The 14,386-nt window shown below is 32.6% G+C and overlaps 1 protein-coding gene across 2 annotated transcripts in view; it reads left to right on the forward strand.

Annotated features, from left to right (window-relative positions):
- Window positions 1-13,965, forward strand: part of LOC115211732 (2-oxoglutarate dehydrogenase, mitochondrial) — a 67,803-nt gene extending 53,838 nt beyond the window's left edge. For both annotated transcript variants that reach the window (XM_029780385.2, XM_029780386.2), the window contains exons 12-20: window positions 237-456; window positions 1,756-1,906; window positions 2,475-2,602; window positions 3,505-3,683; window positions 4,972-5,043; window positions 6,202-6,327; window positions 7,755-7,991; window positions 8,486-8,649; window positions 10,264-13,965. In XM_029780385.2, coding sequence (XP_029636245.1) covers window positions 237-456; window positions 1,756-1,906; window positions 2,475-2,602; window positions 3,505-3,683; window positions 4,972-5,043; window positions 6,202-6,327; window positions 7,755-7,991; window positions 8,486-8,649; window positions 10,264-10,363 — 1,377 coding nt within the window. In that variant the 3' untranslated portion in view covers window positions 10,364-13,965. The remainder of the gene's footprint in view (window positions 1-236; window positions 457-1,755; window positions 1,907-2,474; window positions 2,603-3,504; window positions 3,684-4,971; window positions 5,044-6,201; window positions 6,328-7,754; window positions 7,992-8,485; window positions 8,650-10,263) is intronic.
- The last annotated feature ends 421 nt before the right edge of the window (window positions 13,966-14,386 follow it).

Below are 14,386 nucleotides of genomic sequence, written 5' to 3' on the forward strand. Positions count from 1 at the left end.
TATTTACTACATAATAATAAACATTTTAGCTTTCACTCTATTTCATCTCTCAATTATGTTTAGCCTCATTATCTATCAATTTCATCATTGTTACTTAAATGTCTATGGAAGCTAAGAATTACACACACACACACACAAACACACAGGTCCAACATTGAGCAGATATTATGTGTAAATTGTAAACTTCAGTTTTATATAAAGCTGATCTAGTATCTTCTTTATTTGCTTAATTACAGGATGAAGTGGCTAAATATGATAAGATCTGTGAAGAAGCCCACTTAGCCTCCAAGAAAGAAACAGCTGTACGTAACCGGGATTGGCTGGATTCTCCTTGGAGTGGATTCTTTGAAGGTAAAGATCCAATGAAATCGCCTCTGACTGGTATTGATGAAGAGACATTGCAACATATTGGAATGAGCTTTAGCCTTCCACCTGAAGATTTTGAGTTACATAGAGGTAAGCTTTATTTTCATTGTATTTCTATTTTAACTGCCTTAAGTTTCAGTTGGCAGTTTGTAAGGATCTAGCCTTCTGATTAAAGGTCAGTGGTACGTTTATTGGTAAGTATATTGATATACTTGCACTGGTGTTATATCTTTGATGCTCTTGAAAAAACTTGCTAAGAAGATTGAATTTTACATATTTTAATTTTTTATTTTTATAAAATATGGGCAACAGTAGAGGACATTAGCTAATAAGAGAGATAACAAAATCGAATAGAGGATGTGTGAGATAAAAGCTGAGGGATAAATCTTTGCAATGGACATAACAGCATTATGAAAAAGAAAAAAACATGAAGAGAACTCTATCATACTTTAGACACTCAGTACCTAGCATAAAGCCACTTTCCTCTCAAATACCTTTCCCCCTACTCAGTCACTTTTCTTGTCTTGCAAGTTACTTAGCAACCTTGCTAGTAGCAGTGGTCTGGAAAAGAACCAAGTAATGTGGTTGGCAGGAAAGTCATTCAGTTGTTGAAACCATGATAAAGCTGGCACTGGAGTTCAGTGCAGCCCTGCAGCTCACGTAGTCCTGTCAAACTATCTAACCTATGTCAGCATAGAAAATGGATGTTAAAAGAGGATGATGAAGACCACATTGAGTATTTGCAACACAGGAGAGAAAGAGTTCAAGAAAACAGTAATTTCTATGCTGGTCATCATTATGACATTGGCAAATATACTTTCTGTTCATCTGAGTGCAAACGGGTGAAACAGATAGTATTGCTTATCAACAGTGTAGTCACAATAATTGACAAGCATTTGAAAAGCCTCTACATGATCATTAGTCTTGCTAGAAAAAAGAAACATCTCACTCAAACATCTTTGAGATGGAAGGGCACATGATAATGTAGTCCTAGATATGCTATCCCGGAAAATAAAATAAACCTTTGAGGCTAAATAACAATACCGACATCATCTACTCTGAAATCATTATTAACATACTAATGAGCTATATTTTATAAATCTTTAATATTATATCTTAGCATTACGGCAAGGCAGCTTACTAATGATATTAACTTGGTTTCAGTCTGCTACAATTGTTCTATAGTGTTACTAAATTCACCCTCCTTCCTCCTTTATACATTCCCAAAATTGACACCATTTGGATTAATATAAATAGATTTTAAAAAAATTTGAGAACTTTTAATTCACTCTGTAATTCTAAACTAATGCAAGCTTGCAAGAGATTTTTTTTTTATTGCTTCATCTAAAATTTAAAAGGTTAAAGAAAATGCTTTGTATTTTGTATCAGGTGTGAAACGTATTTTGAAGTCACATGAAGATATGGTCAAAAACCGTATTGCAGATTGGGCTCTCGGTGAGGCCTTGGCATTTGGTTCACTTTTAAAAGAAGGTGTTCATGTACGTTTAAGTGGACAAGATGTAGAACGTGGAACTTTTAGGTGAGTTCATCTTTTCTTGTGGTATAACTTTTGATATAATTTTTTTTTTCATGTTTTCTTTTTACTTTTATTATTAAAGTTCTTTGGTGGTGGGGTGGGCTGTTGAACTAAGATCACAAGTTTAAACCAAGTTAATGCTTTTTCTCTGAAATTAGGTGTTAACCTTGCTTTAAGTAGTTTGTATATTATGAAAACAGAATCTTTACTTAGGAACTCAATCAAAATTATAAAATAAATTTACTTATTTGAACTTGTGAAATTGTTTTCTTTGTAAGTTGAGCTTTTAAAAATTAACTTGAATTTGATTTAACATATTGCAGTATGACTGCACTTAATTAGGATTAGATTTTTATTTTAGCAAACTGGCTTAATAAAGTTCCTGTCTGGTTTTACTTAATTTTATTTTCCATGTATATAGTATTTTATTCTATTATATATTATAGCACAGTGCTTTAGTAATAGTGCTGATTTACTCATTTACAATTTATATGAGTTTTGATACTACACAAAGTATTGTATATGATATTTTCAGAGACTTAACATTATGTATGTTTTAATTTCATTTCAGTCATCGCCACCATGTTTTACATCATCAGAATATAGATAAGAAAACATTCATCAGTCTAAATCACTTGTACTCTGACCAAGCTCAGTACATTGTGTGCAACAGTTCTCTTTCTGAATTTGGAGTTCTTGGTGAGTTGGTCATGTGTATTTTTTTTCATCTGTAAATTATCCTTTTGTTATTAAGCATTGGGAAAAATTTATACTTTTGGCTGTTTGGCAAAAGAAGAAATTGCTCTGTAATGAAAGTATTTTATTATTGAATGAATTTTCATTATGATTAGCGTGTTTTTTTTTTTTTGTTTTTTTTTAATTACAATCATGATTATGCATGTTGATTTTGCTACTGTGTAGTTGTAAGTTGGATCTGACTAGCATTTTCGGCATTTTCTGCTATAGTTTCAGCTCATCTAAAACTTCAGTGAAAAGTTGTAGGCAGAAACTGTTTGGACACCCATTGGGAATATATCTGCAGCCAAGCAAAATCATTGTGTTGATACCTAATTTATTTCCCTTTATGCTAATGTTTACTTCATACTCCTTCCTTTACAATAAATTCTATAAAATAAATACCTCAAAAACCATCCTGGAGGCAGTGCCAGAATATGGCAACAGGCCAATAGCTGAACCCGATAAAAGAATATATGTGCGTTTTGCTTACATACACACAAACATTTTGGTTTGGGTTGAATTAAAAATAATTTTACTTCTAAGGTAGTTTTTTTTGTTGCTGTGGTCCCTTATTCCTCAGCCTATATAGTATAGGAAAATAGAAAGATAAAGATCAATAAAAGAAATTTAAATGTTCTAAACTACTTTTATTTATCAATAAACCCACTGCGACTAAAGAAATGAACAGTTTTATTTACTGTTTGTTTTATGTTCCTTAATTTTTACCAAAAAACAGTTTATAATATAGATTTGAAATGTAGAAAGTTTTTGCATGTTTATGTATTTTTCCTTTTATATTTTATTCTAGTATAATATAAATCTTGTTTAAATTTGTAATTTCTATATTCCTCCATTCTAAATAGGTTTTGAACTTGGATACTCAATGACAAACCCAAATTCTTTGGTCATATGGGAAGCTCAATTTGGAGACTTTCACAATACTGCACAGTGTATTATTGATCAGTTCATTTCAAGTGGTCAAGCCAAATGGGTACGACAAAGTGGTTTAGTAATGCTCTTACCTCATGGTTATGAAGGAATGGTACGTATCTAGTTTTTGTCCCTTACTCCCTTCTTAAAAGTATCTGTTTTTTTTTAATAATGTTTATTATATTCATCATCATCATTTAATGTCCCTTTTTCATGCTGCATGGACTGGACAATTCGACATGGAGTTGGCCAGCCAGGGAGCTGTCTGGACTCCAGTTGTCTGTTGTGGCATGGTTTCTCTGGCAGGATGCCTTTCCTAATGCCAACCACTTTACAGTGTGTGCTGGGTGCTTTTTACATGCTACTGGCACATGTGCCTTTATGCAGCAATGGCACAAGTGCATTTTATATGGCACTGACACCTGTAAAGGACTAGCCAAACGATTTTACTTAGCTTAGAGCATCTTCTCTAGTATAGTAAATTGTCACATCTCCCAGCCCCTTGTCACTTCCTCAGTGAGGCCCAGTGTCTGAAGATCCTTTCTCACCACTTCATCTTATGTCTTCTTGGGTCTACCCTTCCACAGGTTCTCTCCACAAGCTCAGCACTTCTTTATGCAGCTGTCATCATCCATATGCATCACATGACCAAACCAGTGCAGTCTTCTCTCTTTCATGCTACATTTGATTCCTCTTATACCCAGTTTTCCTCGTAAATCATTTACACTCTGTCGTGCATGCACACTGACATGCTTTATGTTGTTCTGATTAAATCATATCAAAGGAGATATTCCTTTAAGTTTTAAAAAAAGTAAGCTAATTAACTTGATGAAACAATATAGTTTTTTTTTTATTCATGATTTTGACAAATTGTCATTTTACATGAAGTAGAATTTCTTATTAATTTCGAAAAATATCCTTTTCTGCTAACATGTTTTTGAGCATTGCCTTTAATTCATTTTCATTTAATTTTGTGTATATCATAATTCTGTAATATACCACTTATCCGATTGAATATTCCAGCTACATATGTAGTTCTCTATAAGTCACACTTGTGCTTTGTAGACAGTCAGGATATATTGGCTTGCCATAAAAAGGAAGCTTGGCCTTTGAAATACAGTGGTTGCATTATAAATTATCTGATATTGTAAAAGTCTCAATAAATGCTTATAAGACTGAAGGAAAAGGAATTATAACAAAATTTGAAAATTGAAAAGAATTTGTATTTAAGGAATGTTTTGTCTTAGATCAACAGTATTGATCCTAAAAAGCTAATTTTTGCTTCATATGAGCAGTTATGATAATTGTTTGTTAAAGAGATACTTTTTAATTTTTTTTTTTTTTTATCAATGTACCTTTCTTTAGAAATGCATTTTCATACTATTGTTTTTCTTCTTCAGGGCCCTGAACATTCAAGTGCTCGTTTAGAAAGATTTCTCCAAATGTCCAATGATGATCCTGAATTTTATCCTGTAAGTCAAGTTCTTCATTGAAAACGCTAATTCCTAACTTGTAGTTTCGAATTGTTTCCCTTGGATTGCATTTTATTCATCATCATCCGTTTTCCATGCTGGCATTGGTTGAATGGTTTCACTGAGGTTTGGAGAGCCAGCGGCTGCACCAGGCTCCAGTCTGGTCTGGCAGAGTTTCTACTGCTGGATGCGCTTCCTGATGCCAACCACTCTGAGAGTGTACTGGGTGCTTTTATGTGCCACCGGCACTGGAGCCAGTATGGCGGTCCTGGAAACGAACAGTTTCGGATGGTGCTTTTCAAGTGCTACCGGCACAGGAGCCAATCAGGGGGTACTGTCATCTGTCACGATCAGTTGGTGCTTTTTATGTACCAGCGGCACAGGAGCCAGTGAGGCGAACCTGGCATCGACCATGTTCAGATAGTGCTTTTTACGTGCCATCGGCACGGGAGACAGCCAGGGGTCACCAGCCCAAGCTAGGTTATTGGTTTCACTTGATTCAACAGGTCTTTTCAGTGATACAATTCATACATTTTAATTAACCAAACTGAAGATAATTCCAGCTCACCAAAAGAACAGGAATGGCACCCTACTGTAAAGCATTTGCAGATTTCTCTGTAAAAATGTACGACCAGTCAATTTTTAGTGTAAAATACAACTCAAGTTTATTTCATAATATTGTAAAAGGGTATAAAAAAAATTCAATGGAACTAACTCAGAAGAGTTTTAATCTTTGAGTGATATAAAATTTAAGACTGAAAAATAAATATTCTTATATTCATTAATTCTTTATATACTAAATTTATACAAAAAAAAAAGAAAATAATAATAACGTTCACTAAATATGACTAAATCTGTAAAGTACTGGTAGGCTATCAAATAATTTCCACTCTATGTTTTGTTTTTTGAGACCTCCCTTTCACTGAAAAATAGATAGCAACTTTCTCTCTGAAATTTACTTGTGATAGCTTAATATCTCTATATTAGGAGATTGATTCAATGTTAGAGAAGCCAGAATTAAGACCCTTCTGCTTCATGAAACTGTTTTAACATTAAACATTTTTTAGAAGATGTAGTGACTTCAAACAGTATTTTGTTTGTATTAGAACATATTAGTCATCAGTTGTAATGAAGATAATTTTTTTTAAATATTTGTAGCCTGAAAGTTCAAGTTTTGAAATGCAACAACTACACGAGATCAACTGGTTTGTTTGTTACTGCTCTACACCTGCCAACTTATTCCATGTGCTAAGGAGACAAGTTGCCCTTCCTTTTCGCAAGCCTGTAAGATTTTAATTATTTTTTTCTTTTTCTTATCAAAACTCTGTTTTCATACTTTGGTGCAATATTATTGCAACAATTTCAGTTTTCGTCTGTAGTAGTTTGGGAATTACTTAGAATTTGAGTAGAATTTTCTTGTAATAAAATTAGTATGTATGTGGATAATTGCTGCTACAGCAGCAACAATAATTTCGTGTACCTTGACTTATTCTCAGAATTAGATTTTTGTTCTTTCATTTTGCAAAACATTAATATATTCACAAGGCTAAGTTATTCTGACTGGCTAGCAATTAATTCCACCTAGAAAGTACAGTTAGGTAACAAGCAATCCAAAATTATATTCTGCATGAACTAAAGGAGTTACTCTTGTGAGGAAATGTGAATTTACAATGATTTTCATTGTCTAACTATCTTATGTTTCTGATGGCATAATAAAATGTCTTGTCAGGAATATGGACTAAGAATTGTTAAAGTGTTGGGATAATTGTTATGCAGTATTTATTCATGGTCTCTACATCCTGAGTTCAAATCTCACCAAAGTCAGATTTCAGTTTCTGGTAAGAAAAAGACTGTATAAAGATGTAAGAAAAGGACATACCTTATTTGAAATCATGCAGGGTGGGGAAGAGTGCAATTGGATGTAAAATGGTGATTGTACTTCAATTTTGATAGCATATTGATCCCACCAATGTGAGAGGGCCTGCAAATATGTTAGTTAGTTAGTTAATTTTTTGGCTCAAAAAGCAAAAAGCAAGGCCATGTAGGGGGACATGGAGTTATGTACAGGGTGGTGTTCATGTAAATAGTTCAGGCCACTTGAGGTCAAGGGAGACTTTGAACCAAGCAGTCGTCGGCATCTTCACCATCTCGTCTGGCAGCTTATTCCACGGATCCGCAACCCGGACGGAGAATGCCCCTCTCCTTCGATTGAGATGAAATCATCGCAGATAGAGCTTTTCGGAATGACCCCGCAGCCGACGCTCTGGAGCAGGAGTGAAGAACAGCTCTTTCGAGAGGTTACACTTTCCGCTTATGTTGTGAGCAAGAATGAGATCTCCACGGCGTCGTTTTTCTAGTGAATAAAGGTCGAGTGTCTTCAGCCTTTCTTCATAAGACAAATTCTTGAGACCAAGAACCATGCGGATAGCCAGCTGCTGGACTCTTTCGAGATGCTGTATGTCTTTGAGGAGATAAAGAGAAGAGGCTTGAATCCCGTACTCCAATATTGTGAGCACTACTCTCTTATTAATTTTGAAAGACAACTAATTCTCAGTAAAAGGTGTCATGGAATTCTGAAGAAGGGATGTATGAGTCTGTAGTATATTTGGTTTATAGGACATTTATGTTAATTTCCAGTTTATCAAGAATTGTAGCTTTGTAATTTCTGAAGAACTCAGTTGTTACCTTTCTTTATTTTTCTTTCCTTGTAGCTTATCATCATGACGCCAAAGAGTTTATTACGTCTGCCAGAAGCCCGATCCAGCTTTGACTTGATGACTGACAATACAGCATTCCAGCGTGTCATTAAAGAAGCAGGTCCTGCCATGGACAATGCCTCTAATGTAAAGAAATTAATTTTTTGTACTGGCAAAGTCTACTATGAACTGGTAAAAGAACGGGAGAAGTTGAAAATGGTGGATAAGATTGCTATTGCTAGAGTTGAACAGGTTTGTTTATTCTTTATTCCTTTATGATATTTAATAAAATTAATTTTTCTCAAGTTCTGACTTTTTCACACAATCTTTTAAAACATATGAAAATGTCTCAATGCACAAAGTTAATATTTAATTTAGGTATATAATAGGTTTAAAGTGAAGGTGCATGACCTACTGGTTAGGGTGTTTGGCTCATGATCTTATGGTTGTGAGTTCAATTCATGAACCAAGCAGCCTGTTGTGTTCTTGAGCAAGGCACTTCATTTCATGTTACTCCATCCAGTGGACTCAGTTGAAAATAAATACCAGCCAAATGCTGGTGCAGCCCTTGCCAAGAGGATGTCTATGTCTGCTTGCATCTACTACATGTGCACCTAAAACAAATAGTAATAGCGTTGTACATACTATTAGGCCACACTCACTTGCGAGTGATGGCTAAGCTTAAGAATGGTATGCAAACAGATTCTCAAAAATGTTCCCAACTATGGTTAATTTTTGTTTTTCAGATTTCTCCTTTCCCATTTGATTTGGTAAAAGAAGAAATAACACAGTATCCTCGAGCTGAAGTTGCTTGGTGTCAAGAAGAACACAAGAACATGGGAGCATGGGGCTATGCTGAACCTCGATTCAGAACTGTTCTTAAGAAAATGAATAGCAGGAAAGAAGTACAGTAAGTATAGATTTTGTTTACTTTACACAGTTTTTGTTGATTTTACTAGACATTTGTTTATAATCTGTCAAAAAATATTTAGATCTTTGTCTTAAGGCAGTCAGTAATTAAGGTATGTTTCACAACTACAGGTTTCCAATTTCATATTTACTACATAGTTCTTTGGGAAAGTTTTTCCTGCTACAACTTTAGACCTATATCTTGAGTGAGGTTTGGTAGATTTAACTCTGTGAAAATGAGTAGTGTTGAGCAGGAATATCTCCCTTTATGTCTATAATGTTATTTGTCTTTCATTTCTCATGAGACTCATAATATAAGTAACTGGGGTGAATAAAATGAAAAAAAAAACATTCTTTAAGGCAGAGTTCCAGTATGGCCATAGTTCATTTATTGAAACCAGCTAAAGGATAGTCAGTTCAACTGAATACACTTAGGAAAGACGACCTACCTTTTTTATTACTTAGAGGAGGAAGGGCAATGTCCATGACATTTTAATTGTAGGGTCTCTGATACTAGTGAGAAGAGATAGGAAAGAACTGAACACCTTGAAATGTTTGCACGAGATTAAATTCTGCTAAAGGCACTAAGGAGCTCAGTTGTATTGAGACTGGGCAATAGCAAGTACATTTCAAATGATGGGTTCTCCTCAGGTGTCAGTTTCTGTTTTTCCACTTTTCCTCACAAGGCAGTGGCAGGAGACACAGGCCCAACATTACATGTTATAAGATTGAACCTGGAACTATTTGATTGTTAAGCATACCTTTTGACCCGATGGCTTGTCAGTGCCCATGTGCTTTTGTTAGAAAATTTTTTTTAGAGATTTTAGTGTCTTGAATAACTATTAATAATAACTGACAAATAACTATTAAATGTTCTTTATAATTCTGTGTCTGCAATATTTCTTCGAATAGTTAACAGTAATAAGCTATAATGTTATTTAAATAATATTGCTGAAACTATGAGCTGCACTGGAAATAATGCAAAGATGGCCATAACTTTTTATTAACTGATATAGGTTTTTCAAACTGCACATGTTGGTAGAGTAACTATTCTTCTGTACAAAGTTACTTGTCAACATTATCTCCATCAAAAGTGATGCATTTGCATCAGTGTTGAACCGACTCTTAAACCATCTTTGGCAAAATCAGTTGTATGCTTTATCTACTCGTGTCTTCACAGCCACTTTCTCCTCATCTCTGTCATCAAATTTTACTTGGTGTGATGGGTCTTCTTCTCAAGCATGGCATAATGCCAAATAGACTCAGTCATTGCCTCTGTGAGGCCCAACACTCGAAGCCTGGAATAGTGTCAAATGGTCTCGGTCCTTGCTTCCATGAGGCCCAACCCTCAAAAGGTGCTTTTATGTGCCATTTGTGTGACACCGGTATCTGCCCCAACTGCAGTTTTACTTGGCTTGATGGGTCTTCTTCTCAAGCAGAACAAAATGCCAAAGGTCTTGGTCATTGCCTCTGTGAGGCAATGTAAATTATTTCTAACAGTCATTGTACTTCATGGTTTTCATTGCTGTTCTATTTTATTTCTTTCAAACTAAATTTTTACTGTTTTAACTGTCATGGAATACACTTCTTGATAAAAATTTTTTTTTTATTACAGATATGTAGGACGCTATCCTTCTGCAGCTGCTGCAACTGGCAATAAACATATGCATACAATGGAACTGGGTCAGTTCTTAAAGGAAGCCATGTCAATATAATAAATTCTCTTGCCAAAATAGTTACTCTGTCTGCTGGTGTGTATGTGTGTGTGTATGCTGTGTATTTGTGCATGTGTGTGTGAGAAAGAGTGAGTGAAAGTGGAATTGCACTCTTTACTATTGTCAAAAGTAATATTAAAATTTAATAATATAAGATACCAGTTAGATAGTAACAATAACTATAATGGTACTCTTCTGACTCTCCACCTTAATGAAAAACCTAACATATTGGCTCCTTTACAAAGAACTGAAATATTTCTTTATAGTTTCATTCATACAAATAAAAAATATTTAAATAAATCTTATCTATTACGACCTGTACTTTATTTAGTTTTGTCCCTAATGTTTTAATAATACTTATTTAGAGATACCCAAATATTTATGTTTTTAGTTCACAGATATCCAAATCTATAGATAACTTTATTTCTGGTGTCCTCATAGTCATTCTATGAATTGGCTTTAAAATGTTTTTCTCCTATGTTATTTATTTTATTCAGTTTGAATTGTGCAAAAAATATGTAAAAGTAACTCCTTAGTTTTAAATAGTTCTTACAAACTTCAAGAATAGAAACTGGGTTTTTAATTTTTTTTTGTTAAATTATATATGTAGTAATAAAATATATAAACTCCTTTATTGAAGTTTAACCAGATATTAATTAGTAAAAATAAAATTAATTTTATTAACCTATAAATTATAAGTAAATAAGTAAAAATTAGAATATTTCTTTTTCAAGATTGATTTCTGTATCATTACTGTTTATGCAAATTCCTCATGTTATGATTACAGTTTTTGTTGATTATTTTTGTGTTCCTTCCTTCACTTAAACATTGTGATCTTTTATCAGAATTTTTGTTGCTTTGAATTTGATAGCTGTATTTCTATTATAATTTATGATTTAATTTCCAAGAATTGATCTTGTATTGACACGTTTCTAATAGTTTGTGACTCTGTCGGATTTATTAGCAAAGATCATTCTTGTGCCTTACAGTTAATTGCTGATTTTAATTCATTATGGCGATTATGAATGAACTCAGTTGCAAATCCATCATGACATTCTTACACACTTGCACGTGAAGAACATCTGTATTTTTGAATTGAGAAATTGTTAGTTTTTAAAGTAGGTTATTGTTATGATGTTGATTAATTCAAAATAAACTTAAGTTTATAATAATATAGCTTTAATTTTCCTCAGTAGTAACTGTAGTGAGTGTTAGAAAAATCATTGTTCTAATCATTTATCTTCTGTATATTAAGTTATCCTCTGCTACCACCAAAGGACAAAATTGCTTTCTGAACAGAAAAAGGCAGATTGTTTATAAACAATATTCTTTTGCTTGTATTGAAGCTGTTCCAAGCAATGCTTTTGTCATATCTGCTCTGGGCATTGTATTGGGCTGTTAATTAGAAATGAGACATTTGAGCACAAATTTATCCACTCATTTGTTATCATTTACTCAAAAATCTAACTGGGTGAACTGTTCAAAAAATTTGATGGCATGATGACTCTGTTTCTTCTAATAATCTGCTGAAGAAACACGGTCGTTTTTGTCACTGTTACATAAATACAAGCAAAAGAATTGTGTATCAATATTGCTACTATTATGATCACCACAGAACAAAAGAGTAGCTGAAACCAAAGGAAATAGATAACCTTTAAAATGGTAATGCTTTTTATGGTAATCAAGAAGTTTACTTATATAGAATGGGCATAAACTTCAGAATGGATGAGAGATGTGTGTTGGAAGAGAGCCACTGGTGACTATTTTGTCCAATATTTGCTGTTTGTGGTAGGCTCATTTCTGTTTTGTTATTGTCATATGATTATGCATTTATAAATGTCATGGGATGTTAATGTAACTAAGAGTTTCATATGAACTTTTCTTCAGTTTTGTTATGACTTGATTTTATTTATTTTGATAATTGTTTTGAACAACTAAGCAAAACTGATTTTTTCAGAAATGATTAGCCTGCAGGGATAGGATATTAAATAAAACTTAAATTGTTCGTAATATGTCGGCAACTTCAATGTAAGTCTTAAACAGATTGCATCATAAATGTCTGGCTTGTAGGGATAGGATAAAATTAAAACTGTTGAACTATCAAAATAAAACTAATAACAACTAATATAAAATAAACTTTTATTTTGTGTTGGAGCGAAATTGTATTGATACAGATATCTATTTTACTTTGTTGCTTATTATTGTTTTCTTTCTACATTGCGGACTTATGTAAGATACTTTTAAGTTTTTGACATTTTGAAAAGTCTTTGTAGCATACCATATATATATATATATGTATATATATATATGTATATGAGAAAAACTGCCTTATTTTTTAATAGCACCTGCATATCTGTGCTTAAACCTTTCAATAAATCCTGTTCTTTTACAACAAAAAAAATTATGTTGTCATTTGCTTTCCTCAAGTGTATGAATATTTTCATTTTACTATTGTTACATGTATTTTACGACAGTGACTTCTGTTTTCAATTTGGCCTGCACGAATATTCTAGTGTCTGTCTTGATCTTTTTTTTTTTTTTTTTTTTTTTTTCAAGAAGTTACTGGGAATGAAAATAATTGTATAAAAGGGTAAAAATTTAAGAATACCATAAAAATGTTGTTGATATTTTTCTAGTATGGGTCTAGGGGTTGTCAAAGAAGCTGGTGAAATAAATAGTATGCTCATTGGGGGGGGAAAGTCTTTTAGAAACATACCAGAGTGACAGCATTAAATATTATTAGAACTATATGAAGTAATTTTAAGTACACAGTTTTTAGTTTTAATCAAAAGTATTTTAGTGGTGGGGTCAACTGTACCAGAAAAGTTTATGAAATATTGTTGCAGTTGTGTTTAAAAGTAGAAATAAAACTGCTTTAAATTGTTGGATGGGAATTTTCTAAATGTGTAATGTGGAGTATCTTAAAAAATAAAATTCATGTTATTTTAATGTAAAATTAAAGATATTTGAAATTTAGTTTATTAAAATAATTATAAAGCCAAAATAATAGTTTCAAGGGAGAGAAATCATTGAGTATTGGATTCACCTGAAATTTGGGAAACAACTTTATCAAAATTTTACCTCATGCTTTTTATATTGGCTTCAGCACAGTATGTTCATGGTAAATTGGGATGTGACTAGTTAATTGATTTGATATTATAGTTGATTATTCTTAGACGTACAAAATGGTAAAAAATTAAAACAGTAAAATTTGAACCGAAATTTTTGAGTCATTTACAGCAGACACTTCAAAACTCAGTTATCTACTTTCATACCCAGAATCTTCTATAATTACTTAAAATTAATACAGGTACTCTATGGCCAAAGAAAATTTAAAATTTCAATAACTTAAGTTCTTTAATTATGGTACTTATTTCTTTAGTAACATTTTTACTGATCTCGTCTAACTTCATTTCTTTTGATAATATATAGAAGTAGGTAAAATAAAGAATAAAATTTGTTGATGGGCCAAAACTTACTCTAAATATGTGGTTTGGTGTGGCATTGGGGTAGCAAAATAGTTTTGTTTTGCCCTTTTGGTGGAATATTATTTACTTGGAATGTAGTTTGTTATGACAGTAAAACAGCAATAATATTTGGAATATTTTGTGTTTAGTTATTATTATGATCTTGTTTTTGTGTAGTATTATATAAATTTGCTCTCTTATTCTGTTTCACCTAGTAGTTTGAATATCAAAGCTAAATGAAATAAGTATGACTTATCTATAGCATTGATGTTTTGCTTTTAACACTGCAAATGATATAAAAATGTATTTTCTAGTGAAATTAGTTAACATAACGGTTAAAGACATTTCTTTCTGTTTTACAAATGATGACTATCAAATAGATATTGACAATCACAAGGAATAATGTTGAATTACATTGAAAAAAAAAATTATTCAGTATCACAAAAATAAAATTAGGATGTGCACTTTTAAATTATTATTAAGGATTTGCTTAGTAAAATTATTTTTTATTTGTGAACTTTTAAGTACAGTGTTTTTTTTTTTTTTTAAGAAAGAT

Source organism: Octopus sinensis, linkage group LG5, assembly GCF_006345805.1.
Source record: "Octopus sinensis linkage group LG5, ASM634580v1, whole genome shotgun sequence".
In the NCBI taxonomy this organism is placed as follows: Eukaryota; Metazoa; Mollusca; class Cephalopoda; order Octopoda; family Octopodidae; genus Octopus; species Octopus sinensis.